Source organism: Ictalurus punctatus, chromosome 8 (assembly GCF_001660625.3).
Source record: "Ictalurus punctatus breed USDA103 chromosome 8, Coco_2.0, whole genome shotgun sequence".
In the NCBI taxonomy this organism is placed as follows: Eukaryota; Metazoa; Chordata; class Actinopteri; order Siluriformes; family Ictaluridae; genus Ictalurus; species Ictalurus punctatus.
Window position 1 is genome coordinate 5,736,269 of NC_030423.2, and position 27,648 is coordinate 5,763,916.

A 27,648-nucleotide genomic window follows, 5' to 3' on the forward strand; every position below is an offset into this window, starting at 1 on the left:
CTAAAAAGCAGGTGTGTGAAGGTACTAATTGTTTCATGCAGGAAATCATGCATTATTCAGTAATCAGGAGCAACAGAGTAGCATGTACTTTATTAAACATAAGTTATGATGTGTGCAATTTCAATAAGTGACAGCAAATTGTGCCCTGACAGAATGATACAAATTAGAATTCAATTCATGTTAAATGGCATTTATTTATATGGTTGTCTGGATCTTGTGAAATATACAAGAATTTTGTACTTCTTGTAGCAGAACAACAAATTTATTAATGACATTTATTCTATTTTACTTGTGGCAGACAAGTTTGTCCTTTGCATTGTACTTCTGATCAGTGATGTGTGTATATAATTTATATATATATATATATATATATAATCACGTTTCGTGACGCAACGGAGATAAGGTAGGATGCAATTGCAGGTTGAACAACAGTTTTATTGAGAGACACACCGGCAGGTAAATCCAGAACGTCATCCAAAAACATAATCCAGTAACACGCAAAGTTCAGACGATCGGCAAACAGGCGTAAACGAGGCAAGGCAGGAATCAAAGTCGTGGTCACGGGATACAGGGTCGATATACCAAACATGACACATAAACGACAGCGAGGGACTGGTAGCGGAGAAACCAGCGTGAACTTAACAAACGAACCTAAACATGAAACATGACATGAACTATGACATGAACTATGACTATGACTAAGACTAAGACTAAGACTAAGACTAAGACTATGAAACCATGGCCTGACTGTGGTTCTCTATGGTACGGACTCTAAACTAATCTACTATAACTCATTCAACATTCCGTGTTGTGTACTGGGAGGCGCGCGGTATATATGTGGAGATAATCAGCCTCGTAATGGCTGACGGCTGAGGACGATTCAGACACACATGAAACAATAGCCAATGACAGAACGGGGAGGAGACATAACAGAAACATAAACAAATGCACGTCTAGAAATGTCACGATTGTCCACAAGGGAAAAGCAGGTGCTCGTGCACCTGCTCGTGCACGCGCGCTCACATGCTCCACAGCGCGCTGCATAAAGGGGAACTCGTGACTATATATATATATATATATATATATATATATATATATATATATATATATATATATATATAAACATGATGTTTCAAACATGAGCTTATTTTAATTTACCTTTAAAGAACATCACTATTCATTGTGCATTAGATCATATTTCATTATAATTTATAGTAATCTTATTTCTTGAAAGCTTCCAGCTTTCATGCAGCTGGGAGCTTTCTGTGTGTACCAGATAAAATAATCACTGCTGCACTGGCATCATTTGTGCAAATCCTATAATGAATCTCTATCCTGAAGAACCCAGACCTGACAAACTTTATGAATCAGTAATTGCCTACATGCATATGTAAGACTAATAAATCAAACTGAATAGATATCACCATGCTTTCCCATACTTTTATGAATTATTTATTATATTTACTATTGTTTACTGTGTTTGTGTCTTGGCTGTGATAGTAATCACAGTGACTCCCCTCCCTATGAAAAGATTGCCTGGAGAACACATGATAATTGTATCCATTGTTATATTAATGTGTTGGCATTAGGCAAAATTAAAATAATACTTAGATCAGAGTGACAAATTGCATCATTTGTATTATGTAGCAGAAGAGACATGTGTGCATCCCTCATAGATCAGTGGCTTTGACTGGCTGAACAGTGTTTTTAATCAGACAAATAGCATTATGTTGTCTCAGAAGGGTCTTTGGCTGCTGGAGATTAAAATGTAGTCAGATGAAACAGAGTCGAATCAAGGGCACTATCTCCTTGCACTGTTCTAAAGAGTTAAGTGGCTCTTCTCTGACTTCATCTAAGTGTAGCTGGTGATCAAAGGCATGACACTCAACCCTAGCTTCACTATTACAGTGGAGTAGACCACTTGGCATTAATTCTACCCAATTTACCTTTTGCCAAGATTTCATTTAACCCTTATACAAATGATCATCCTACCCAGGAGAGCAAATAAATGGGTCCTTCTCAGGCAATCGTCTGTTAGCTAATTAGCTAATGTGCTATCTGCCTTAAGTTAAGGTCAAGGAAATGCATATGGTATGTGCATGGTTGAGCCATAAAGGATACAAGTAACAGGGTTGCATATTCAGAATGCAAAATCTGTAATCAGTAATGTTTTGAAAAAAGTGTTTGCATTGTGCACTAGAAAGCATTAATAAATGCAACTGGTCAACAGACAACCATGACAATCTGGCCCTCTGGTTTGTGGAAACTCTGTTCTGTTAACTAATGCACTAATATTGTTAATATATTCAGAAACAGTAAGTTACCTGGTAGCCCTATTTTGGCCCGTAGTATTGTGTACACCTGTTTACCATGACCCAACACTATCACAGAACAGCAGAAAACAAGCATCAGTCAGGTCATTCATTATCTCACTCACTCACTCACTAACTCATTCACAACCTCACTCACACACACAACCACACACACACACACACAAACACACACACATTTTCACTTACTGTATTATGTTGGCATTGCCGCTGTCCTAAGTTCAAAGCTTTAAAATATAATCAAAGTACTATGTGCAAATACAGGCACTGTGGCCAAGACCAACAGCAAACCCAGTTAAGATACTCTCTCTCTCTCTCTCTCTCTCTCTCTCTCTCTCTCTCTCTCTCTCTCTCTCTCTCTCTCTCTCTCTCTCTCTCTCTCTCTCTCGACATTTTAATATGCTATAACAAGTCAGGCATGTTGGTACTTTTGCTGGCTGCTCCACTGTTAAAAAAAATAAGTTCAAACAAAGCAAAGTGATGTAATTCCATTACAGTATCTGGTTTAAATTAGGCTAGATCAGCCAAAGTACTAATGGTTTAGAAAAAAAAAAGTTTGTTCAATCAGCTTGAGTCATTTGGTCTTCTCACATTTCTAAACTATTCACATCTATCCCTGACTGTTCTATGTAAAGAGTAAAATGCAATAATTTTTCCATATTCACCACCCAGAAATAACAAAGAATTGCTGACCAGTAATACTAAAGTACAGTGTCCATAGTAAAATTGTATGATGATTTAAATTTTTTTTTACAATTTTTATGCAGTACCTGTACAGAATACATTACTAAATATATTTATGAACGTGAATTCAGTATACAGCCAATACTACTTCTGAGTATTCTGGTCAATCTTGGGTATGTGAGTGAAGTGAGAAACTTGTTAATATGCTTAGATAAGCTGCTTGCCACTTATACTGGCATGCCTAAATCAGATGAGAATATGAGGCTAGGAATGAAATAAATCATGTAAACATTTGAATTTTTCACAATCCCACTGTTGTAGGTTGAGCTGAGACACTGCAGTATCATAATCCCACCTGTTTTTGGAAAGATCAAACGTTATATCATGCAAAGTTATATTCAACATTCCTTTAAATACTCTTCTGATCACCTGATCTTTAAATATCCTTCTACATATTCACCCCTATGTGCTCATCATTTATTTGTTTTTGGTTTTTTTATACTGGCTTCAACCCAACAGCCCATGGGTTCTGTTACAGAAAAAGGTTTGGAAATTTGGAATTGTACATTTGATATTTAAGCAAAATGTAAGAAATGTTTGGATTTGGAGGGGACCCACTAATAAAAGTAATTTTAAAAAGGGTATCTGGAAGAACTTATGTCTACTTTTCAGTATGTAAAAATACCTTTATGGGAATTAAGTTAGGCTAACCTTATGGTACTTTGTATTCAGATTTAAAATTAGTGAGAGAAAAATGCTTTTTCTAAATTCAAGAACAGAGCTAATATTAATATCCTACCTCTGTTACTTAGTGATCATCTGCCATCTGTTCCTTATCTCCAAGTTATCTCCTCTTATTCCTATTGTTTCTCTCATTCTCCTATCACTCCCTCTTTTCTGAATAGCCACAGCCACATTATGGGTCTGAGGAAAGAAAAGTTCAAAGTTAAGAGTTGAGTAAGGACAATCCATCATCATAAATGTTGCACACAGGCTGGAATATTTTATTTTAATTATAAAAGTGTCATCTTGATGTTCCTTCAAAAACTAATTAAACTGAAACTAATTATTTAATTGAGCAGGTTTATTACAACATATAGTTATGCATAATGAATAGTAATGAAGAGCTGCATTATAAATATTAGTTCTCTAGGGTTAATTTGTTTAAGCTGGGTCCCTTCTATTGTTGTGTGCCATAAATTGCAATTGTCATGAAAAAGTAAAAGTTCAGACATGAAAAAGAAATATCAGCACTGGGGTGTCCAGTAGCTAAATGCTTTTCTAGCCCTTTTGCAATAGAATTGCCAATGCAGTCATATTAAAGAGATTTTTTATTATAATAATAATAATAATAATAATAATAATAATAATAATAATAATAATAATAATAATAATAATAATAATAATAATGTTATGACACAGGACTCAAAACAGGAAGTAAGTGCAGGAGTACAGTCTTTATTTGCAAACTTAAGTCAACACACGAGGAGGTGGGAAACCAGGTCTAAACATAAACTCGAACTCAAAGAACATGAAACCTAAACAGGGTGTGGAAACTCTACCACATTTAACTAACTTAAACAGTTCTCCTTTAACTAGAAATGAGGCAGGAAACACTCCTCTAATTATGGCATGAACACATCATTTAACTAGAGCATTGCACAAACACTCTTAACTCTGGCATGACAAACACTCTTGACTTTCACAGGGCAGAAGCATTTAACTAGGACATAAGCTAAGGAAGAGGAAAACAGACAGAGCATGGCAACATCACAACCTAGCACCATTAATCATTCCATCTTCTTCTCCGTTGGTCCTTTCTCCGTTGGTCCTTTCTCCGTTTCTTTTTCTTTTACTTTACGTCAATACTTTAATGCCGTGCAATGTGCACAGCAACACGAGGGGTTTAAGTAACCAGTCTCTTAATTGCCGACAGCTGGCAGCACTTGACACAGCTTTAGTCCATGCGCACTTCAAGCACGTGCACGTGCGTGCTCTCAAGCCACAGCGACATCTGCCGGTGGGATCGTAATAATAATAATAATAATAATAATAATAATAATAATAATAATAATAATAATAATAATAATGATCAGGAATTATCTGGATGGGGAATGCTGAGACCAGAGTTGCCAGTACAGCTGTAACTTAATTAGAACCCTTATATAGGCCATCAGAGCATCGATCAGTATGCTCATCGATCATGTTAAATTAGCCAGAGAGTAATTTACAAAACTTTTGTTTTGGTAGTTACTGGTATTAGTTCACAATTAATTTTACATTAGTCCAAAAGAAATGGATAATTGAGAAATAAGGATTTTGACAGGGCAAATTTAAAAAATATATATTTTACAAATATTAAAAAGCATATTTGATGCAATTGTTGAAACATTTTGACTGTGGTGTACACATACAGTACTTTGCAAAGTCTTAGGCACCCTAAAATTTGAAATACAAATTTTGTCTTGTTTATGCTATGACTTCTACATTTTTGCATCAGTAAAAAAGTGATAGATTTCCACATTTCCAAACATTACTTTTCCAACAGAAAGTGAAATGTTACAAAAATGTTTGTATGTCAGTAAAGAAAGCAACGTATTACACCACTTTTCAGATATGAAAAAAAAACCATAAAAACGAAAGTAAGTGTGACAGTCAAAGTTTCCAGAAAAACCATAGTTGATTCTCCAGGATGCTTAACTAACATTACCAGCCAATTTATAATACTACACAAAGTGTACTTGAGACAACTTATATTTCTTTTTTTAAATCAAAGGATTGCCAAACCAAACATTGATTTCGTTTGGCTGATTACTGTTTACTGCGCTATATACTATTATAAATATACTATTACTGGGCATAGTATTTTTATGTAGAAATGTTTTATTTCATTTTTTGGAAGGCATCTTTGGTCTTAAAAATGCATGGTGGCTTAGTGGTTAGCACGTTTGCCTCACACCGCCAGGGTCGGGGTTTGATTCCCGCGGCTCTATGTGTGCAGAGTTTGCATGTTCTCCCCGTGCTGCGGGGGTTTATGGGTTTCCTCCGGGTACTCCGGTTTCCTCCCCCAGTCCAAAGACATGCATGGTAGGCTGACTGGCGTGTCTACAGTGTCTGTAGTGTGTGATTGTGTGCCCTGCAGTGGACTGGCACCCTGTCCAGGGTGTACCCTGCCTTGTGCCTGATGCTCCCTGGAATAGGCTCCAGGCTCCCCAGCGACCCTCTCTGCTCCAGGGGTGCTGTATCATAGGTGACCTGCGCTCTGACCGCAGCTTTCTGACATACTATTGTATGTGAAGAAAAGAATTTCACTGTGCATATGTTTATGTGATCAATAAAGAACTCATTTTATATATATACATGAGATACACAGTGCCCTCCACTAATACTGGCACCCTTGGTAAATATAAGGGTAAAAATAAGGCTGTCAAAAATTGTCTTTCATTGTTTAACCATTTCATATTTTGTAAAAAAAAAAAAAAAAAAAAATTAAAAAATCACATAAATACTCTGCTCACATCTATATCAAACAATTGCAAACAAAACACATTTTTATCCAAAAAAAAAATATCTTTGTTAAATATTGGTATGCAACAATTATTGGCACCCTTTTAATCAATACTTTGTGTACTTTTAATCAATAGTCCCTTTGCCAAGATAACAGCTCTGAGTCTTCCCTTATAATGCCTGATGAGGTTGGAGAATACGTGGCAAGGAATTCGAGACCATTCCTCCATACAGAATCTCTCCAGATCCTTCAAATTTTGAGGTCCATGCTGGTGGACTCTCATCTCCAGTTTACCCCACAGGTTTTCTATGGGATTCAAGTCAGTGGACTGGGATGGCCAAGGCAGGACCTTGATTTTGTAGTCATTAAACCATTTTTGTGTTGATTTTGATGTATGTTTAAGATTCGGCCACGGCCCATTTGAAGCTTTCTGGCAGAGGCAGGTCCTCTGGCAGTCCTCTCAGTTGCAAGATGTTTGAGGGTTTTCTTGCATGTACTGCCAGTTTAAAATCCCCCCACAACATTTCAATGGAATTCAAATCCGGGCTTTGACTAGGCCATCCACAACACTCCATTTCTTCTTTTCAAGCCATTCCTTGGTGGATTTGCTAGTGTGCTTAGCATCATTATTCTGTTGAAAGGTCCACTCTTGGTTTAACTTCAACTTTCGGACAGATGACTTCAAATTATCTTCAAGCACTCTTTGATATGATGCAGAATTAATAATTGAATCAATGAATACAAGCTGTCCAGACCCAGTCATACCGCTGTGCTTTGTAGTTGGGTATGAGGTGCGTCTGTAGCCCAGGCTTAATAATGAGAAACACTATTTAGCTGTCTAACCAAGTCACAAAGGGTTAACTTTGATTTTCTTGTTATCTTTGATGGATTTGTAAGTGAGCAAATGGGTGAACTCTATGAGGCAGTGAACTGACCAATCAGCTGCCAGCTAGGCTCTGTTACAGTTACACCTCTAGGTTAGTGTCTCTGCACGTTCTTTTTTGGCGCTTGCACCTGAGCATAGGAGGCTGCGTTATCCACTGGAGAGTAAAAGAGAGCTGTGCCTGAATCCACTGTTGTCACGGAGCTAAAGGCAGTGAATTCTGCTAAAATGGTCAGGTTTTGGTAAAGAGTTGGAACATCGTGCGGAGATCCTTTCCACGGAATGATACAGATCCCCACGTTCCAGGTGTTCTCCCAGAGATTCATAGATTCCCAGTCCGGGGGGCTGGGTGGCGAGGCAACCGTGTTTGTGACTCTGACTTTAGACGGATTGCCAGGATCATCATCATCATCTTCATGGTGGTAGGACCAACACTAACACGAACTAAAAAGGGCCCAACGTTGGTGACTGAACTCTTGTCAACAAAGGCAAGTGAAACTGAGGACGAACTAAGCTCAAGGGAATTTAAAAGGGGATTTATTTACGTGCGCACTTTATTATTTTAGTTTGTTATTTTTTTCCATAACTGTTTTTTTGTATATGTATGTACCAGCCCATGTGTGTTTAATACATTTTATGCAAATTGTCATTCTGGTGTGGTATTCTTTTTATTGACCTTCAATTCTCAGGCTCTTAACAATTTAGCATCTTCTGATTCTGGTCCATATTCATATTACTGATAACCTCTAAGACTACTTTAGACTACTACACCTATGTACATTCTTACTACCTCGTAATAAGGGTTACACGTCTCCTGAAAAGCTGTCTTTGGTTGTGCCAAACATATCTGCTGTTACTGTAGCCAAACAACTATATCTTTGATTTGTTTGTCTAGAGCACATTATTCCAAAAGGCCTGGCCTTTGCCTATATGTGTCACGAATCGTGATGGAGCAGAGATAGACGGATGCAAGTGCAGTATGAACAGTTGTTTATTTGAAAGAGAGACAGGCAGACAAATCCAAAACGTGATCCAAAACGTAATCATAACATAATCACAAATCATAACGTAATCACAAACATGCAAGAGGTCAGGCGATTGGCAAACAGGCATACACGGGGCAAGGCAGGAATCTAGATCGTGGTCACGGAAAACAGGGTCGATAAACAAAACGAGAAACAAACTATGACGAGGGACTGGAAGCGGATAATCCAGCGTGAACTAACTCTAAACATGGAACGTGACTATGACTACTCTACAAACTAAACTAATTCTAAACATGGACCGTGACTATGACTACGATACGAACTAATCTAACTCTATGGTAATCTTCCCCGTTGTGTGCTGGGAGGCGCGCGGTATATAAGCGGACATGATCAGCGTCTAAACCGCTAGCAGCTGAGAGCCATACCCACACACGTGAAATCCCAGCCAATGACAGATCAGGGCGGAGACATGACATAAACATAAACAAAACACACGTGTCCATATGTCACTACGGTCAACAATGGAAAAGCAGGCGCTCGCGCATTCGTGCTTTGAGCATGCTGCTTCAAGGGGGAATCATGACAGAACACCCCCTCAAAGGCACTCCCCCGGAGTGCCATGAGTCCTCCCCCTTCATTGGCGGCCCCGGGCCCCTGGGCTGAATGTCCCAAGCAGAGCCAGGAAACCACACTGTGTTCTTGACGGAGCAGGGAAGCGGAGCGACGTCCCTGGCTGAACCGGGAGGCAGAGTAATGACCACAGCCGGCAGACAGGCTGAGCAACGACCTCGGCAGAGCATGAAGGCGGAGCGACGACCTCGGCCGTACAGGAAAGCGGAGCGAGGTCCTCGGCGGAGCAGGAAAACAGAGCGCTGTACTCAGCCGAGCAAGGAAGCAGGGCGACGTCCTCGTCAGAGCATGAAAGCAGAGCGACGACCAACAGCCGGGCAGACAGGCTGAGCGATGTCCTCGGCGGAGCATGAAAGCGGAGCGACGACCACAGCCGGGCAGACAGGCTGAGCGACGACCTCGGCGGAGCATGAAGGCGGAGCGATGACCTCGGCCGTACAGGAAGGTGGAGCGACGTCCTTGGCAGAGCAGGAAAACAGAGCACTGTACTCAGCCAAGCAGGGAAGCAGGGTGACGTCCTCATCGGAGCATGAAAGCAGAGCGGCGACCATAGCCGGGCAGACAGGCTGACGACAGGCTGAAAAATTTTTTAAATTTTGCTTATAACTTCTGAAAACTTTGACCACAAATCATAAAATCGCTCTCTTTTGATTTGGTGTGGCATTCTGAGTCGAACTATATCCAATTTTCCGATGTCGGCCATTTTTGCTTTTTACAAAACTCAGTGTGTGTCTTTGGCAAGATGTCTGGAAGGTATTCAAAAAGCTTTGGGATAGTGCCAACTTGTGGTCAAAAATTGTAATACAGATCATCTTCAGACCATGCCAGCCAAAAGATATCAAAAGTTTTTTAATAGACCAAACCATTCGACAAAAAGATGATGGCAGGATGCCAAACTAAATCTGAGGCTGTATCTTTGCAACACTTATTGGCATATTCACACCAAACTTTGCGTGTGGCATTGACACCCCAGCCTGACCACACCTCATCAATTTGGTGACAGCACCACCTATTGGTCAAAAATGATAGGCAATTAAATCATATAACAATTCATTGTATTTATGAGTTTTCAACCATTTTGCCTAAAATCATATACAAATGTCTAAAATTGTGCTTTTTTTAAAGTTAGTCTTGATTCTCCCTGCAATGCTTGTTTGCCATGCTATGCAAGCATCACTATTGTTCTCTTGCATACTTATTTTGCTGTCCTCACAACTACTCTGAAGTTAGACAGTTAGCGAACAAACACACACAAAAGCAGAATGTTTACTTCTGTGATTTCTTCTTTTTTTGAAAAACTGAAATACTATAAACTATAGTATTTATGTAAACTATAAAATGAAATTACAATTTGTACATTAATTTGTCTTTTACACATAAATTCAAGCGCACGCTGCTTTCACGTGCATATATACGTGATAGAAAACATTTTCCAATCATTACATACATCGTTCTCCAAATACACATTTGCCAACACATAAGGCTCTTATAAATAGCTTACAGACAAAGAAATAAACTTACAGGCATATCTTTTACCAAGGCAAAGGATGTTTACTAAGTTTTCACTTATTATTTTGACTTGACAAAGCCAACATACTGATCTACTATTTAAGCTTATTAGGGCCCGAGCACTGCTGGTGCGAAGCCCTATTGGAACTGCTCCATTTATTATTATTATTATTATTATTATAATTATTATTATTATTATTAGGACCCGAGCACCGCTGGTGCGAGGGCCTATTGGATCTGCTGCATTTATTATTGTCATTATTGTTATTATTATTATTAGTAGTAGTAGTAGTAGTAGTAGTAGTAGTAGCATTAGGGCCAGAGCACCACTGGTGCAAAGCCCTATTGGATCTGCTCCTTTTATTTTTATTATTATTATTATTATTATTATTATTATTATTATTATTATTATCCAAAATGATCGCATTTCAGAGGGCCTAAACATATCCGAAAACTCACAAAACTTTGCAGACGCATTAGAATCAGTAAAAATTTACATCTGATAGGGATTCCAGAATTGAGTGTGGCAAAATGGCTCGATAGCGCCACCTACAAAATTTCAACGATGTGCGCCTCGCACTACATTTCACCTACATGTACGAAATTCGGTAACCATGTGTAACATGCCAATACATGCAAAAACGTTTCTTGAACCCATGCCCTAAACTCAACAGGGAGTCAGCCATTTTTATTTTTCTCTTATATTTTTGCTCCGTTTTTTGCCATGTCCAGGCCTCCTACTTTAACAAACTCTTACTACAGATTTCATCGGATGGGATCATATTTGGTCAGTCTCATCTAAAGGCATTGACGATGCTAAATTGTGAAGCTTTTGAGTTTTCACTGCAGGGTGTGAGAATGGCGGTCTCAGAAATTTCAATGTTTCACCATGAAAAAGGAAGCTGTTATAACTCAAACATACAATGTCCAATCTGCTCCAACCTTCACATGTTTGATAAAAGTCCTGTTAGAATTTGCTGGCATATTTTTATCTGTTGCTAGGAATAGATCAGTGTAAAACATGTCACTTCCTGTTGCCAGTATGTGGTGCTAAGACTATAACTGAATATTGGCATGTAGATATCTTCAGACTAGGATTCCTATCAAACATGTGATGTTTGGTGCAGATTGAACATTGAATCTCTGAGTTAGTGTAAAACATGTCACATCCTGTTGCCAGCAGGTGGTGCTATGACTATAACTGAATAATGGCATTTAGTTGTCTTCAGGCTGGGACATTTATCAAACTTGTGAAGTTTGGAGCAGATTGGACATTTTATGTTTGAGTTATAACAACTTCCATTTTCATGGTGAAACATTGAAATTTGTGAGACTGCCACGCCCACGCCGTGCAGCAAAAACTCTAAAACTTCACAATTTAGCATCGTCAAGGCCTTTAGATGAGACTGACTGAATACGATGTCGATCCCATGAAATCTCTAGGAGGACTACATTAAAGTACAAGGCCTGAAAATGGCAAAGACAGAGCACAGATTGAAGCGGAAAATCAAAATTACTTATGTTCTGTTGAGTTTAGGGCATGGGTCCAAGAGACTTTTTTGTACGTATTGCCAGATTACACATGTGTACTGAGTTTCGTACATGTAGGTGAAACGTAGCGCGAGATGCACATCGTTGAAATTTTGTAGGTGGCGCTATCAAACCATTTTGACACACTCAATTCTGGAACCCATATCAGATGTAAATGTTCACCAGTTCTGACAAAGTTTTGTTTGTTTTCAAGTATGTTTAGGCCCTCTAAAATGCGATTCATATGAGAAAATAATAATAATAATAATAATAATAATAATAATAATAATAATAATAATAATAATAATAAAATGTTGTTCAAATGTAACATGTAAAGTCCTCTTTCACAATTCCATACATTTTAAATTCTACTGAAATACATATATATTTTGAGTGACCAATGGTGGCCAAGCAGTGGTGGCTTGTCCTTACACCTGCTAAACAGATTTTTTCTAGGTACAAATCAATGGTTTGTGTGTTTGTTGTTGGACTCCCTCACTTACCACCTCACCCCTTACATTTACAGAGTGAAATTGGTCTTCAGCTGGACAGCAGCCTAGAGGAGCAGGGCTTCTGCTGCCAATACTGCCGGCGCGGGTACCGCTACTGCCGCCGCTACCATGAGCCACTGCTTGGCTACTGGCCATACCCATATTTTTACCAAGGAGGAAGGGTCATCTGTCAAATTGTCATGCCATGTAATTGGTGGATTGCACGGATGCTGGGCAGAGTGTGAGAGAGCAAGAAACCAATATGGTGCTGTGCTGCCTCGGTGAAAATGTTCAAATATTCATATTAAAAACATATTAAAAAATGCATGATTTTGATCACTTTTACTGACTTCATTCATGCAACAGACATTCAAAGAACATATTTCCTTTTAGCCATAAAATCAGTGTTCAGGAGAGGAATTAAAAGCTAATGGCTCTTTATTGAGTCATCAATTATGAGTGTCAGTAGAGTGCTCTATAAAGTTGTATCGTCTGCATGGCTTCCACTATGTTTTAAGCCCCTGTTTGGTTTATGTTCTAATCAATAGTAGATGAAAGGCATTGTATAAACTTGCATAGATAATATTGATTTACATATAATTTCAGTACACAGAATATTATTAAACTGAATCAAGGCAAAACTAGCAGCTGGTCTTTTGCTTTTATTGCTCTTTTTTCTATCTCTGTTACCAACACAATTCTCGCTATCATATACCATACCATTCTATTGCACCTACTTTTACAGTGAATGCTGGTTGCATACAGTATCCTCAGAAAGCATTGGAACAGGAAGGGCCAATTCTTTTGTTTTTGCTATACAGTGAAGATATTCAGGTTTTAGAGGAAAAGATTAATAAGAATTTCAGCTTTCATTTCCCGATATTGACATCTAGATGTGTTAAACAACTGGAACATGGCACCTTTTGTTTGAGCCCACCCATTTTTCAAGTGATCAAAAATATTGGAACATATGACTCCAAGTGTGCCTTGTTAGATTGATTGTTTAAACAATTAACAACTCTGAATGTCTACTGTGAGGACTGCATTTGTTGTTAAAAAGGATAAACCAACATGAAGACCCGAGAGCTGTATATGCGAGAAAGGCAAGCCATTTTGAAGCTGAGAAAAGATGGAAAAGCTGTCAGAGCCATTGCATAAGTATTGGACATAGTCAATACAAAAAATGTCTTGAGAAAGAAAGAAACCAGCAGACATCAAACAGGTCGTCCAAGGAAAACAAAAGCAGTTGATGACAAACAATCCAAAAACAACAAAAGAAACAAGTGTCAGTGACATTATCAACAAACTCCACAAGGCAAGGGTAAAGCTACCATAATCTGCCATTCGAAGAAGACTTCAAGATGTACCATAAGATCAAAACCACTCACCAGCAGCAAAAATCTGAAGGCCGTATTGGAATTCACAAAGAAATACAGAAATGGGCCACAAAGGTACAGAAACCAAAATTAACCTCTACAGTGTAGAAAGAACCTCTTTCTCTGTGGAGAAAGAAAGGATGTGCTCATGATCCAAAACATACAAGCTCACTGGTCAAGAATCGTGGTGGTATTGTCATGCCTTGGCCTTCCATGGCTGCTTCTGGAACGAGCTCACTAAGCTTTATTGATGATGTAACTCGTGATGGTAACAGCAAAATGAGTTCAGAAGTCTACAGAAACGCTGTCCAACAATTTACAGAGAAATGCATCCAATCTAATTGGGAGGAACTACATCATGCAGCAAGACAATGACCCAAAACACACTTCCAACACAACAAAGGACTTCATCAGGTAAAAAGTGGAAGGTTTTAGACTGCTCAAGTCAATCACCAGACCTTAACCCAACTGAGCATGTATTTCACATAATGAAGAGGAGGCTGAAGAGAAAAATCCCCCAAAACAAACAATAACTGAAAGAAGCTGTACTACAAGCCTGGAAAAGCATCACAAAAGAAGACTGCAACCACTTGGTGATCTCAGTGGGTTGCCAGCTTGATGCAGTTATTGCAATCAAAAGATATGCAACCAAATATTGTGTTATTTACTTTACAACTACCTGTTCCAAAACTTTTACTGACCTAAAATGTATTGGTCTACCACCAAAGGTGCTACATTCTAAGTTGTTTAAAACATATTGTATTCAGAAAACCACAGTTATAAATGTAACTAGCATTCAATGTAGGAATATTTACTCAGTGCACTACAGATTAAATAATTTAAGCCTATGGATTCAAGTCAAATTTATTTATCAAGCACATTTAAAGACAACAGCAGTTGATCCAAAGTACTGTACAAAACATTAAAATTAATCACATTAAATAACATAACACAAAGAATAGAAATAAGTTTTAAGAGAAGAGCTCAAGATGGAGCAAACCTCACATGAAAAGGGAAACTGTTAGAAAAGGACCAACCACGAAAAGTCTCGCTCACCCTTTGTCTTAGTACGACAATGGGGGACAGATAAAATAAGTTGATTACGTGCTCTTAATACTCTAGTTGGAGAGTAAAGGTGAAGAAGGTATACTGTGTATACTGTGGAGCAGAAATAGAAATCGCTTTGTATACATAAATTAGAATTTTAAAATCAATTCTAAACTTGACAGGAAGCCAATGAAGAAATGCCAGAATTGGGGAAATGTGGTCCCTCTTTTTGGTCACTGTTAAAAATCTAGCTGCTGTATTTTACACAAGCTGCAGACAAAATAAGGCAGATTGAGGAGGCCAACATACAAAGAGTTGAGTTAGTCCAATCATGATGTAACAAGAGGATGAATCACAGTTTCTAGGCCTTTTCTAGAGAGAAACTGTTTTGACTTTGCAATAGATCTTAAATGAAAGAAGCTTCTTTGGAGGAGTGAGAATGTTAATGGCAGTGAACATTCCATACAAAAGTGTTGCAAAATAGTTGTTTTAAAAGGCCTGTCTAAATGACCATTAATCAAGAGAACCATGAATGGACACTTAGCTCTTGAGAATGGAAAATGAAAAAAAGGCACAGAAATTTAAGTTTAACCCTGTAAATGCAAGTCAAGTTATTATTAATGCAATTAGTATTAATAAGATCAACTTAAAATATCATATTTTATAATCATATATTGTAACTAGGACAGTTAATTGTAATAATCAATTGATAAAAATCAATCAATTAATAATTAATTAATGTTTTCTTTTCAAATAATTGATTAGTTGGATTGGTCTAAAAATACCCCAAATATAAAAAATATTTATTTAAAAAATATTTTCAGCATTTTAATCAACTAATGCTACTATCAGACAAACTGTCATAGCATGAGAATATTATCAACTGCTTATATCAACCACTTTCAGATCAGCCACATTAATTGTCAAATAAAAAAAATAAATAAATAAACAATATTCACTGAGTATTTGCTAACTAAACGACTTAGAGGCTAAATACATTTTTTGCTTGCTGTCTTTGTGTCAGGCATTAAGGCCTTGTGACTTCAATGTTTTCAATGACTAAAATCAGGGAATCAACTCTTTTTGGGATCAATTCCCAGCACTTCAATGTGAACCGAAATCAGAATGGGTACTTTTCACACACAACATACTGTATATAATGTACAATATAATGAAAATGAAATGATGCATTTATCAACACTACATCATTTATTTTTCTTTACATAAGAAAGTCACTGTCACTGGATCAAAAACTTTTTCACTAATTACAAGCTAATTGATTCCAATAGCTTCCCTACTTGTGCCCAAAACGGCACAATGCACACTGAGATCCACATAAATACATTTTTCAAAAGCAAACATTAATAATGAATAAAATATGCAAAAGCCAAATAAAATAAACTATGTGTAAATTAATTTGGCTTTGTGGCATAAGTTGTGTTTTTAATTGAAAAAAAAAAAAATCTCGACTAATCATTTATTTATAAAATGACCATGTTCAGTGATTTTCAACTCATCAAGTTACAAATATCCCATCGATGTATAGTGAGCTAGTTACACTTTGTAATTTGTAGCAAAGAGTACAATCTTTATAACTTTTCATTTTTGTCAGCAATGTTATAGGCAAATATGCCTCTCTTTTTGCTAGTTAACATGGAACTTAAGACAATAGCAAGTGCTCAGTTTTTTTTGTTTTAAAGGGCATTTACACTATGAAAGTCTGTGGAATAATGTCTGTGTCTTGGTAATATCAGTATCACTGGTAACATCAGATTTTTAGACACACGCATCCAATAAATTAAAAGCTAAGTGAACATTATTCTAAATTGCACCTTGGTGTGGATGGATGGATTAGTTGGTGAGTGGGTGAGTGAGTGAGTGAGTGAGTGCATGTGTGCACATAGTGCCCTGCAATGGACAGCAATATTATATTTTATATATTTTATATTAGCAGATCTCAGGTCACGTGTTGAGGCATAGATAGAAAGACATTCAGTGAGGTACACAGCAGGGACGTGCAGAGACTTCGTCAGGGGCAGGGGTTCAAGTGTAAAAAAAAAAAAAAAAGGGGGGCTATATCACCAAAGAGCTAAATTTACTTCTTTAAATACTTTACTAACTTTAAACACTTTACTAACTTTCGTGATTGTGTCATGACAACGAGACTATCTCCCAAACTCAAGTCGGACAAATAAATAGGAACAGTCTCTGACTTTCTTGTGATTAATTTGCTACTGTTTTGTGCATGCTCTCATGTTAATTTGAATTCAGCTTTTTACATAATATAATTGTTTATTAATTAATGTTGAGAGGGGCACTTTTAAATAATTTTGAAAAAGGGCAGGGGTTCGAGACGCCCCTTCTGTACAAGTAATAATAATTTTAAAATCTATCCTAGAAGATACATGTACTTTTAAGCTACAATACATTTTCAGACATCCATGTAGAAATATATGAGACACAGCTGATTAGTCTATCAAGCGAGATCTGACATTCAAGTGATATTGAGATTGTCATGTTAATGTTAATGTTATGTGTAATTATATTTCCTAAAGGCAGCATATTCAGCATGAAAAGTATGTGTTCTTTACATGTTGCCTTGTAGAACTCCACAGCTAACTGATTTTTTAAAAAAAAAATTAAAAATTTATTAGTGATAAACAAGAAGAAGCTCTCTATCTATCAAATATGACTATCCATTAAAACTATCCCTGAGAGACCCACCCAGTTTCTAAGATAATGGATCAGGATCTTGTAACCCACTGTGTCAAATGCACTAAGATCAAGCAAAGCCAGAATAGATATTTTATGTGCATCCTGAATAACCCTAAGGCCATTCCCAACAAGGAGCAGTGCTGTGCTATGGTTTGGTTACTATGGAAACCTAACCGGAATTGTTCAATTAGGTTGTTAGGTACAGTGTTTTGAAATAGATTTCTCCTGTTTTTGTGTCATACTAAATATCTCATACTAAATTGTTTCAGAAATTAAAACAAAATTTAAGATAAAACAAAGGCAACCCAAGTAAACACAAGATACAGTTTTTAAATGAGAATGTTGTTCATTGAAGCAAAAAAGTTTTCCAATACCAACTGGACCTGTGTAAAAATGTATTTTCCCCTGTAGTTACTAATTCCCCAAATCTATGAAACCGCATTCATATTGGGGTTCCGCTGGACTAGACACAACCAGGCCTGATTAATGCAAACCCTGTTCAATCAAATCAACACTTACTGTAAATAGAACTTTTTCAACAGCATGAAGTTGGTTAAGGATCTTACCCAATAACACATTGTGCCTAAATTTTAAGAAATTCTTGAAATGATGAGAAAGAAGGTGACTGAAATACATCAGTCGTGGAAGGGTTGCAAAGCTATTTCACAGGCTCTGGGACGTCAAAGGACCACAGTGAGATCCATTCCCAGAAGTGGCCAACCTTCCAAAATTCCTCCAAGAGCACAGTAACTACTCATCTAGGAATGACAAAAGGACATCAAAGGACCTAAAGGCCTCTCTTACATCAACAAAGGTCACTGAAGTTCACACAAGGTTCATGACTCCATTATCAGAAAAATACTGGGTAAAAATGGCATCCATGGAGTGGCGAGACGAAAACCACTGCTAACCCAGAAGAACATTAAGGCTCATCTGAATTTTGCCAAAACACACCTTGATGATCCTCAAACCTTTTGGAAGAATGTTCTGTGGTTGAATGATTGATGAGTCAACTGTTTGGAAGACATGGTTATATCTGGCATAAACCAAACACAGAATTCCACAAAAAGAATATCATACCTACGGTCAAGCATGGTGGTGGAAGTGTGATGGTATGGGGATGCTTTGCTGCCTCAGGGCCTGGGCAATTTGCAGTACTTAAGGGAAACTTGAATTCTGCTCTCTACCACAAAATCCTAAAGGAAAATGTCCGGTCTTCAGTCTGTAAGTTGAAACTCAAGCGCAACTGTATTATGCAGCAAGACAATGATGCAAAGCATAGGAGTAAATCCTTGTCTTAGAAGTACGTGAGAGCTGGATCTCCAATTATCAAAAGCATTTGGTTGCAATTATTGTTGCTAAATGTGGCAAAACCATATTTTCCATTTAAGGGCCAATTTGTTTTTTCACATGGGTGATAGGTGTTGAATTTTTTTATTTATTTATTTATTTTGCTTCAATAAAGTTTTTTTTTTTAATTGTATTATGTGTTTACTCAGGTTGCCTTTGTTTTATGTTGTATTTTGTTTGAAGATCTAAAGCTATTTAGTATGAGATGCACAAAATCAGAAAAGTATTTTTTTTTCACAGTACTGTAGCAGTTATTCATTTAATTATTTAAATTAAATTTTCAACTTATAAATATTACTTAAAAAGGGAAGATTTGAGATGGGTCTAAAATGATTGACTATAGTTGAATCTATGCAACTCTTTTTTAACAAGGGCTTGATAATAAGCTTGAAAGCACTTGGGATAACTCCAGTTGACGGGAAAGAGTTCACAAAATGATGCTGGTAGAGGGGCAAACTCAAGTCCCATTTTTATCTACAGGATTTTTATGTGCTCTATAGTCAGTAAGGGGAAAAAATGTCATAGTTGGCTGATCAGGTGGATTTCTGAGCTGTGCTCTGTGTGATCAAAAATATTTTGAAAATGAGTTGCAAATTTTGATGGGGGACGGCGTTAAAGTTTTCTATGTAATACTTTTGTGAGCTTCCTTTCTTATTGAACACAGGGGGAACAGTATCTGACTGTACCATTCCCAGCTGTCAGGATGTGTTCCCCCTGCTATGATGGACAAATGTGCTATGATGGAGGTGGTGTTAAGACAAAGATAAAAGCTAAAACCTTGTATGCTGTTGTGTGTGTTTTGTTTATTTGTTTGTTTGTTTTTTTAATCTTCCATTTCTCTGAAAGTGGCTTGTTGGGACGGAAAACCATCATATTTAGTTTACTCTAAACAGCTGAACTGAAGTAGACAACAGAGCTCTCTTGTAGCCAAATCACACAATTATAGTTATATGAGTGAGCCCACATTTCTTTCAAAAGTGTCAAAATGAAAACTCTCTCACAAATATAACATTAAATATGGAAAGAAATAACAGTAGGTGTTCTGTTACCCCATTTTCAAAATATAACTAGATAGTCGGGAAATATGCCTTTCACTTCTGGAATACGTTCTACAGATAAAAGTCATTAAACGTTAGTTTTGAGTCTTAGGGCTTTACATAGTACCTCAGTAATACGAGCACAGCATTTTGGGGGTGAGTTTGTGCACGCGCGCTTTTTTTTTTTTGGTTTGGGCGGGGTGTGGCTAGAGGAAACCTATCCCGACGGGGAAATGGAGTTCGACACAAGACCTGTACGGTACATGTATGCAGTGCGCACTACCCTACCCTACCAAATAGTATGTTCTCCTGTACTGCTACACTTATGGTGCCGTACTGAGATGAAGCACTACTGCCATCATCTGGCACAGTGTGCAAACAACAATGTTGATTGTCACAAGCTGGTAAGTGTATATAGAAAATAATCGATTTCCCGGTAGCATAAGAAATCTTGTGGGTTTACCTTTTTGCGCCTTTAAGTATCTGACTATAGCATCCATATCTGCGGTCTGTGCTCAGTCCTGTATACATTTCTCTCTCTCTCTCTCTGTCTCTCTCACACACACACACACACACATTCACACACACACAATTGAAGGTGCACTGAGCTATTCCTGCAGCAGATGTCAAGGCTGGCTTTATTTCTCTGACAAGATAAAGCTTCAAAAGGATCCATAAAGTGTAGGCCTACCCAAATCCTTATTCTTTGCTGTTCCTCAGGTACAATTATATATTTTTTTTTTTTTCAGAGTGAATCAAAGAAAAAAAAATGTAAGTGTATTCACTGACTTGCTTTTTCTGTAAGGTCAAACTTCACATATTGCAATATTTCCTGATGTTATACATCTGATCTATTATGGATTAATTAAGTGTACTGTGTAACTTTAATTTTAACTGTGTCAATGGCACTTGCAAGTGGAAATTCATTCTTATATCGTTTTGTAGTTATAAAATGTAAGCAACACCCCTTGTTGCTATTTTTATCTATATGTGGTTATGGTTTTACCTGCCTCTAGATTTCTTATGTTGTGTGTGTTGTCTGTTATTGTTTTTTTTTCTGCATATTGATTTGTTTTGCCAGTGGAATTGAGAGTGCTTTGTATTCTGTAGAAGTGTAAGAATAGGATACTTGAGGGCAGGGAGCTACAACATGGACCAGCTGCCAGATGACTCCATTATCACACACACACACACACACACACACACACACACACACACACACACACATACACACACACACACACACACACACACACACACACACACACACACACACACACACACAAATACACACACACACACAAACAAACACACTTGACACTTGGAATTTGCCTCAGACAGCCTGCCATTTGAGATACACAGTGATGTTTCTATCACAAACCATGCCACCTTCAGAGTTGCAAATATAAAAATAGGAAACAATTCGATGAATATTTCAGGTCATTTGTGAACACAATAGTTTAATTTAGTTTAATTTAGCACGTTCTTAAATCAAATTCATTGATGCCCTTTTCCTATCACCTGCATCAGCTCATTAGTAATTGTGCATTTGGGTTTCCCTCACCTACAGCAGCGATGAAGGTTGTACACAAGCTATACACCATCTCACAATACTTAATATACACATTTAGTTATTTACTGATTAGAGCTGCCTATCAAAGTCTTTTGCATTCTTCTCAAAGACAAAAATCATCAAAGCATGCATGAAATCTAATAAACATATAAAGAAATTTCAAACAATTGCTCTTGTCAGCTTCCTTTTGCTCAGTAATGTTAACAGATTGCAGTTTTATCTGAAGCCATCTCAACACTCTTTAGTTTTCTATTTGAACAGATGAGATGATTTGGAGCACATATGGCTGGAAAATGAACAGCCTCCAACAAATTCAACTCTCAGCACGATGTTTGTAAACACTGAGTAGGTCTGACCTCACAGGAAGGTTTAGTGTTAATTCACATTACTAGATAAAACATGTAAGGACACACAGAGAGGAACAACCTGTTTCTTGTGCATGCAACAACGAACATATCCCCCTGCAGGGTCTGCAGTTATCTCTGCAGATGATCCTTACAGCTAAGGATTTATTTACTTGCCATAGCTGTAGTGGACAGAAGTTCAAACGTTTCTGTTGAAGCAATAAAAATAAAATAAAAAACTTTTTTATTGTATCTTTTTTATTGTAAAAAAATAAAATAAAATAAAATAAAAAATAAAAACAAAACTACATCGAACATATGGAAAACAGCCCCCAAAAGCAGATGAGGTTAAGAAACAGGCAGGGATACATTTACCCCAGAGAGCTGGTATACATTTACCCCAAAGCAAGTTCTTAGGCAGTTGTTTCTTTATTGCACAATGTACTAGGTAAGATAATTTCTTCATCACATGAATGTCAATGATTTTCATATCAGCATCACATAATTTGTAAGCTTGATTGTCAGACCATTGTGACTCCATGCCCAGTGCAGCTACTGCATTTCAGACCATTGAATCTGTGCTCACTCCTGACTGCAACTAATTTAGCACAAATTGAGTCCAGGATCAATATAGCTACAACATGCCCACTATCTGCTAGGGGAGAGGCAGCTATTAAAACCAACTGTCTCAGAGATTATAGATGGTATACTTAGAAAGTATGCCATAGATAGAAAATTACATTAGATGTGAGAAGACTACGAATAAATATATTTAACTCATATAAAAAGGCACAGAACTAGGTCTAAAACCCAATAATATGTTTTTTTTTTTTAAATGCATTGAAGATATTTTCAAGAAGGAGGAGAATGATTGAGCCCTTTTACCTTTTACCCTGAGCATTGTGTGTCTGCATTGTGTCCTGATAAGATCTTAATCCCAAGTATTTAACCTTGGATCTCTGGTTTGCCGGACTGAAGCCTGATAGCTGTATTGTGAGTTAATATGCAGATCAGCTGATTTTAGTTATTTTTTGAATGATAGTTGTATTTTTTCCAATTTCTTTTTGCTAACATGTTTTAAAATTGCCAGTGTCAGAACATGCGTATCACCTCAAGAAGTGGAACAAAAACTGATGCAAATGCATCATGGGTGCATTTTATATATATATATATATATATATATATATATATATATATATATATATATATATATATATATATATATATATATATATATATATATATATATTACACAATATCCTCTGCATATAATCCTGATATTCAAGATGTCTACAATAATGACGTGTAAATGGGGCCATTTTGTTTTGCCTCACTGTGATGGAGTAAGAGTATGTCAGAGTAGAAACAGAAAGAAATAAGGTCTGTAAAAATAAAGGCTTTAAAAACATCACAATAGATACCAAGGCAGAGATCAATTTCATAAAGCTCTATATATGTAAAAATGTTACCCTTATATTGAAAATACATAAAATATGTAAAGGGTGCCAAGGACATGGAAGGCTTTGAACTGAAATATACAACTTGCAATAAAACTAACATGTAGCTTGAAATAACATATTTTATATGTGTGTGTGTGTGTGTATATATATATATATATATATATATATATATATATATATATATATATATATATATATATATATATATATATATATATATATTACACTGCATAATCCAAATATTTATTACAATTTTAAAAAATTACCTTTTATACAGAATTTAGAAATTCACAAAATAAATAAATGTGTGGCCATAAACTCAGTTATATATCATATATATTTATATACTGTATATTCTGTCTTATATGACATTTGATTTATATAAAATTGATTAAGGAATAATGGAGAAATACTCTGCTTCTGTAGCAGATGATTAGGGAATTTGCCATTGTACTGTCTCTGTATTCAATAAATATATAAAGGTCTAATTAAGTTTTCTCTTATGACAGGAAATGCCCATTTCCACAGTAGCACGACAAATCCTTTAGGAATCTTTGAATATAATTTGAAAATAACCTGGTCTCAGCCATGTGGTTTTATAGGCAAAGTCTGTAGTCCACAACAACATTTTTCCATCAGCATATTCTCACACCAAATCTAAGATATAAAAAGAAATAATAATAATTCCAACCATTTGTGCCAGTTACAGAAGGCACTCTTTCAGTCTGGACATCAATAAACCACAGGCAAACACTTCACCCCTTTTAAGTGAAAATATTCTTGAACCTACGATATATTGGGTTATTTTTGTTCCATAGCAGCTCTGTGTCAACACTTCAATGTGCTGTTGGCTCTGTTTTAGGTGGAGCATATTAAAAAATGCAGGTAAGTCTAAGGAGATGAAACATAATAAGAAACTGGCACATGGCAGAACAATCCCTGGTCCAATAAATGGCTGGTCTCTGATTACAGGATGGCATATTGGATTGAAGATGATGCCACAGAGCCAGCCAGTAGATCTTTATATCCCTTAATATTCAAATTTAGGCACAATATTACAATATTGTGAGTAAACAATTGTCCTCAGGTGACTATCACTGAATTATTTAAGCACAGTCTGTGGTCTCCTGACCTTGGTTAATTTTTTAGGTCTCAGAGAGCTCTGTTTTTACCTGGATGAACTGGGAAGTGGGTATTTGCACAGCAATAGGCACTTGCGGGCAATCTAGCAACTCTTTGGCTCCGGCAATTTCGCTCTTCACCTCCAGCTCTTCCACTGGGGTTAGACCTTCACTGGGGCTGCTTGCCAGCTCTGCCCCTGCCTCTGAGTGTCCGTTAGTAAGCTGGCACATGCCCTGGCTAGCAACACCAACAATCACAGTCCTATGGCCAAGCTCAGATGACTCCCCATCCGTCTCCTCCTTGTAGAATGGATTGCCATTGACCAGCGACTGCAGGAACTGTGGCTCCAGGATCTCCTCTTTTACCTGCAAGTTCTGAAGCTCTCCAGGCTTTAGCACAGTGGCAATGACAGTACCAGGCTGCTGCGCTACCACAGGCTGCCCATTGGCATTGAGTGTAACCACACGGGTCAGACCATTCAGAGAGTCACTGTTGGCCAGTACAGATAGGGGCACCGTTTGCAGTGTGACTGGTGCTCCTCCTTGCGATCCGGATGTAAGGACCATGGGAACAGTGGCAGGCATGTTAATGGCTCTGTAAAGACAGATACAGGTAAAGTAAGCAGGAACTGAGTCATTAGAGACACACAGATCATCTGAAATTTAGTGAAGTTCCCAAAAATGTACTTTCCCAACTTTAATTCAATTAAATTTTTATAGTGTTTTAATAGACAATGTCACAAAGCAGATTTGCAGAAATCCGGATGTAAATCCAGATCCCCAGAGAACAAACCAAGGGCAATAATGGCAAGACAACACAAGGAAGACACCCTGACTTGAAAAGGGATTCCATCCTCTTCTGGGAGACCCCAGGTAGTAGGATTATTACAGTATTACTCATATACTGAAAAGGTAAAGAGTACTACACATACTGAAAAGGGTAGAGTGTTCAGTATGATCATATTATGTATAGGAGTCTTGAGATTGGTAGGAAGTGACAGTTTATCCAGGTAAGATTATCAGTTTAAGCAGGAATGGAAGTCTTATGGCCTCCCAGGAGCCACCATGTCTTCTCACTACATAACGTATCATACCACTTACTATTCAATCCATTCTATTCATCATTTAGCAGTTTTACATTTCTAGAGCATAGTACTTGCCACATGCAGATATTTACAATATTAGGCATATTTACTAACAGTTTGTAAAATATATAATCATTTTGCCTTTTCATTTAAGACTCTCAGTTCAGCAATATTTTGCCCTTTTTTTATTCCAATACACAAGTTAATAGAAACCCAGATATTTTGCTCACATCTGCTTTACTCACCTCAGTGTGTGTGCAGGAGCAGGAACAGCAGCCCCCTGGTTTGGCTGCAGCACATGTACAGTCTGCAGAAGCTGCTCACTTTGTTTACATTTGGCATTCTGGTAGAGCACACTGGCACCTGGCTCCTTCTTCACTGCCTTAGTTTGTGCGTGGCCTGACCCTTTGCCCTGGGCACGCAATGCTCCACGGCTCATGACACGACTGTGGCAGTTGGAGCGCTGACTGCCAAAACCAGGGCTGGAGTCTCCACACTGCCCATCATCTTCATCAATCACCACCAAGTCTGTAGGCATCTCCTTAAACTGGTACACAAGCCTCTGACCTTCAACTTTGGCAAGAATGCCCCTCTGGTAGTAATACCTAAGAAGACAAAATGACAAGGGAGAGAAAAGAGACCATGAAACATAGGACATTTTTTCACATTTGCTTTTGATTGGGTTGCTACAGCAGTTACCTGAGAGCCCTTCCCATGGTCTCATAGTTCATATCAGGCTTGTTCTTGTGCTTTCCCCACAGCTTGGATACAGCCTTGGAGTCCACTAGCTTAAAGATACCCTTCTCTCTCTGTGTCCACTTGATGTATTTGGGACATGTGTTTTTGTCTTGCAGCAAAGCCAGCAAAAACTCCCACAGATAAATTGTGTTACCTACGTTAAGAGAAAGATGAAAATTTAAAAAAGGACTATTCAAACTACTATACATTTGCATATTTCATTTTGTACTCCTTGGGTTATATTTTAAAAATGGAATTAGAGGTGAAATTATAGTATTTCTGCTCATAACCTTAATAAATCAATTGTACTCTGGCCCTGAACTAGGCCTAGAATTAATTTGAAGGGTCAGGCAGGAGATTATTCTTGTTTGTCAGGTGCTTTGGCCAGAAGCAGCACAAAACTGCAACCCAGAGGAGTAGTGTAGAAGAGTAAGAAGCCACAAGGGGATGACATCATCATACCCTCTTGCCCACTATGACTTTCATTTCACTCAGAAACAGAGCATTTTAAGTACACTTCATCAGTTAAGCAGCCATGATTCAATCCCTCAAGAATGGATAGGTGACAACATCAGAGACACTGAGGACAATGAGGCAAGGAAGACTAACTTTTGTATATGCATGTCTCCACCTCTGCAGCAGGATTTACCTTTTCCTTCTTTACTCTTTTTCTTCAGTGGGAGAGAGGGATTGGTGATGGGGGAACAAGGGCGCACGACCCTAGGTTTGCGCACTGCAAAAAGTGAAATAAAAATGATTAATCTCTTGCTTTATTAATCATAAAATTATATTATAAATCTCTTTATTAATCTTAATTCTTAATCTATCTCTCTAATTCTCACAATACTGTTTTTATCTTAATATAAAAACTTTCATGAACCTGTCTCACACACACCTAATACTTCAGCAGGGATTTCCTGCACCAGACAAATGTAGCTAAATTGATCAACTATTAACCAATAGAAGCTGTTTACTTTATTTGTAAAATTATATCTTCTTATTTGTGTGTTCTATTGCAAAAATACAAATTAGAGTATGGATTTACAACACCACCTACTGGAAAGTATGTGCTGTTGTAGTACCTTTATTTTTCCTAGGTGGTTTGGATGGACTCTTCTGAGGAATTTCATCCATAGATGATGTTTCTTCATCCAGAGAGACATCTATGCAGTCAGCATTAAGTTGCTCCGGCCGCAAAGATATGTAGGTCAGGTCTGGATCCAGCAGAGATCCATATGTGTGAACTACACA

General features: G+C 37.4%; 2 protein-coding genes and 1 long non-coding RNA gene across 17 annotated transcripts in view; 2 read left to right on the plus strand and 1 right to left on the minus strand.

The window, feature by feature from the left end:
- The window catches only part of tnmd (tenomodulin), a 71,317-nt gene extending 58,122 nt beyond the window's left edge, over window positions 1-13,195 (plus strand). For all 3 annotated transcript variants that reach the window (XM_053682353.1, XM_053682352.1, XM_017473434.3), the window contains one exon: window positions 12,587-13,195. In XM_053682353.1, coding sequence (XP_053538328.1) covers window positions 12,587-12,796 — 210 coding nt within the window. In that variant the 3' untranslated portion in view covers window positions 12,797-13,195. The remainder of the gene's footprint in view (window positions 1-12,586) is intronic.
- Window positions 7,408-8,054, plus strand: LOC124628413 (uncharacterized). Its single transcript, XR_006982916.2, has 2 exons — window positions 7,408-7,636; window positions 7,712-8,054. It is a non-coding gene; the product is annotated as an uncharacterized LOC124628413 (long non-coding RNA).
- A 9,025-nt stretch (window positions 13,196-22,220) lies between the features above and the next one.
- Window positions 22,221-27,648, minus strand: part of elf1 (E74-like ETS transcription factor 1) — a 43,650-nt gene continuing 38,222 nt past the window's right edge. For all 13 annotated transcript variants that reach the window (XM_017474512.3, XM_017474510.3, XM_047157082.2 and 10 more), the window contains 5 exons: window positions 27,480-27,641; window positions 27,047-27,130; window positions 26,359-26,551; window positions 25,905-26,264; window positions 22,221-25,169 (listed from right to left, as the gene is read on the minus strand). In XM_017474512.3, coding sequence (XP_017330001.1) covers window positions 24,599-25,169; window positions 25,905-26,264; window positions 26,359-26,551; window positions 27,047-27,130; window positions 27,480-27,641 — 1,370 coding nt within the window. In that variant the 3' untranslated portion in view covers window positions 22,221-24,598. The remainder of the gene's footprint in view (window positions 25,170-25,904; window positions 26,265-26,358; window positions 26,552-27,046; window positions 27,131-27,479; window positions 27,642-27,648) is intronic.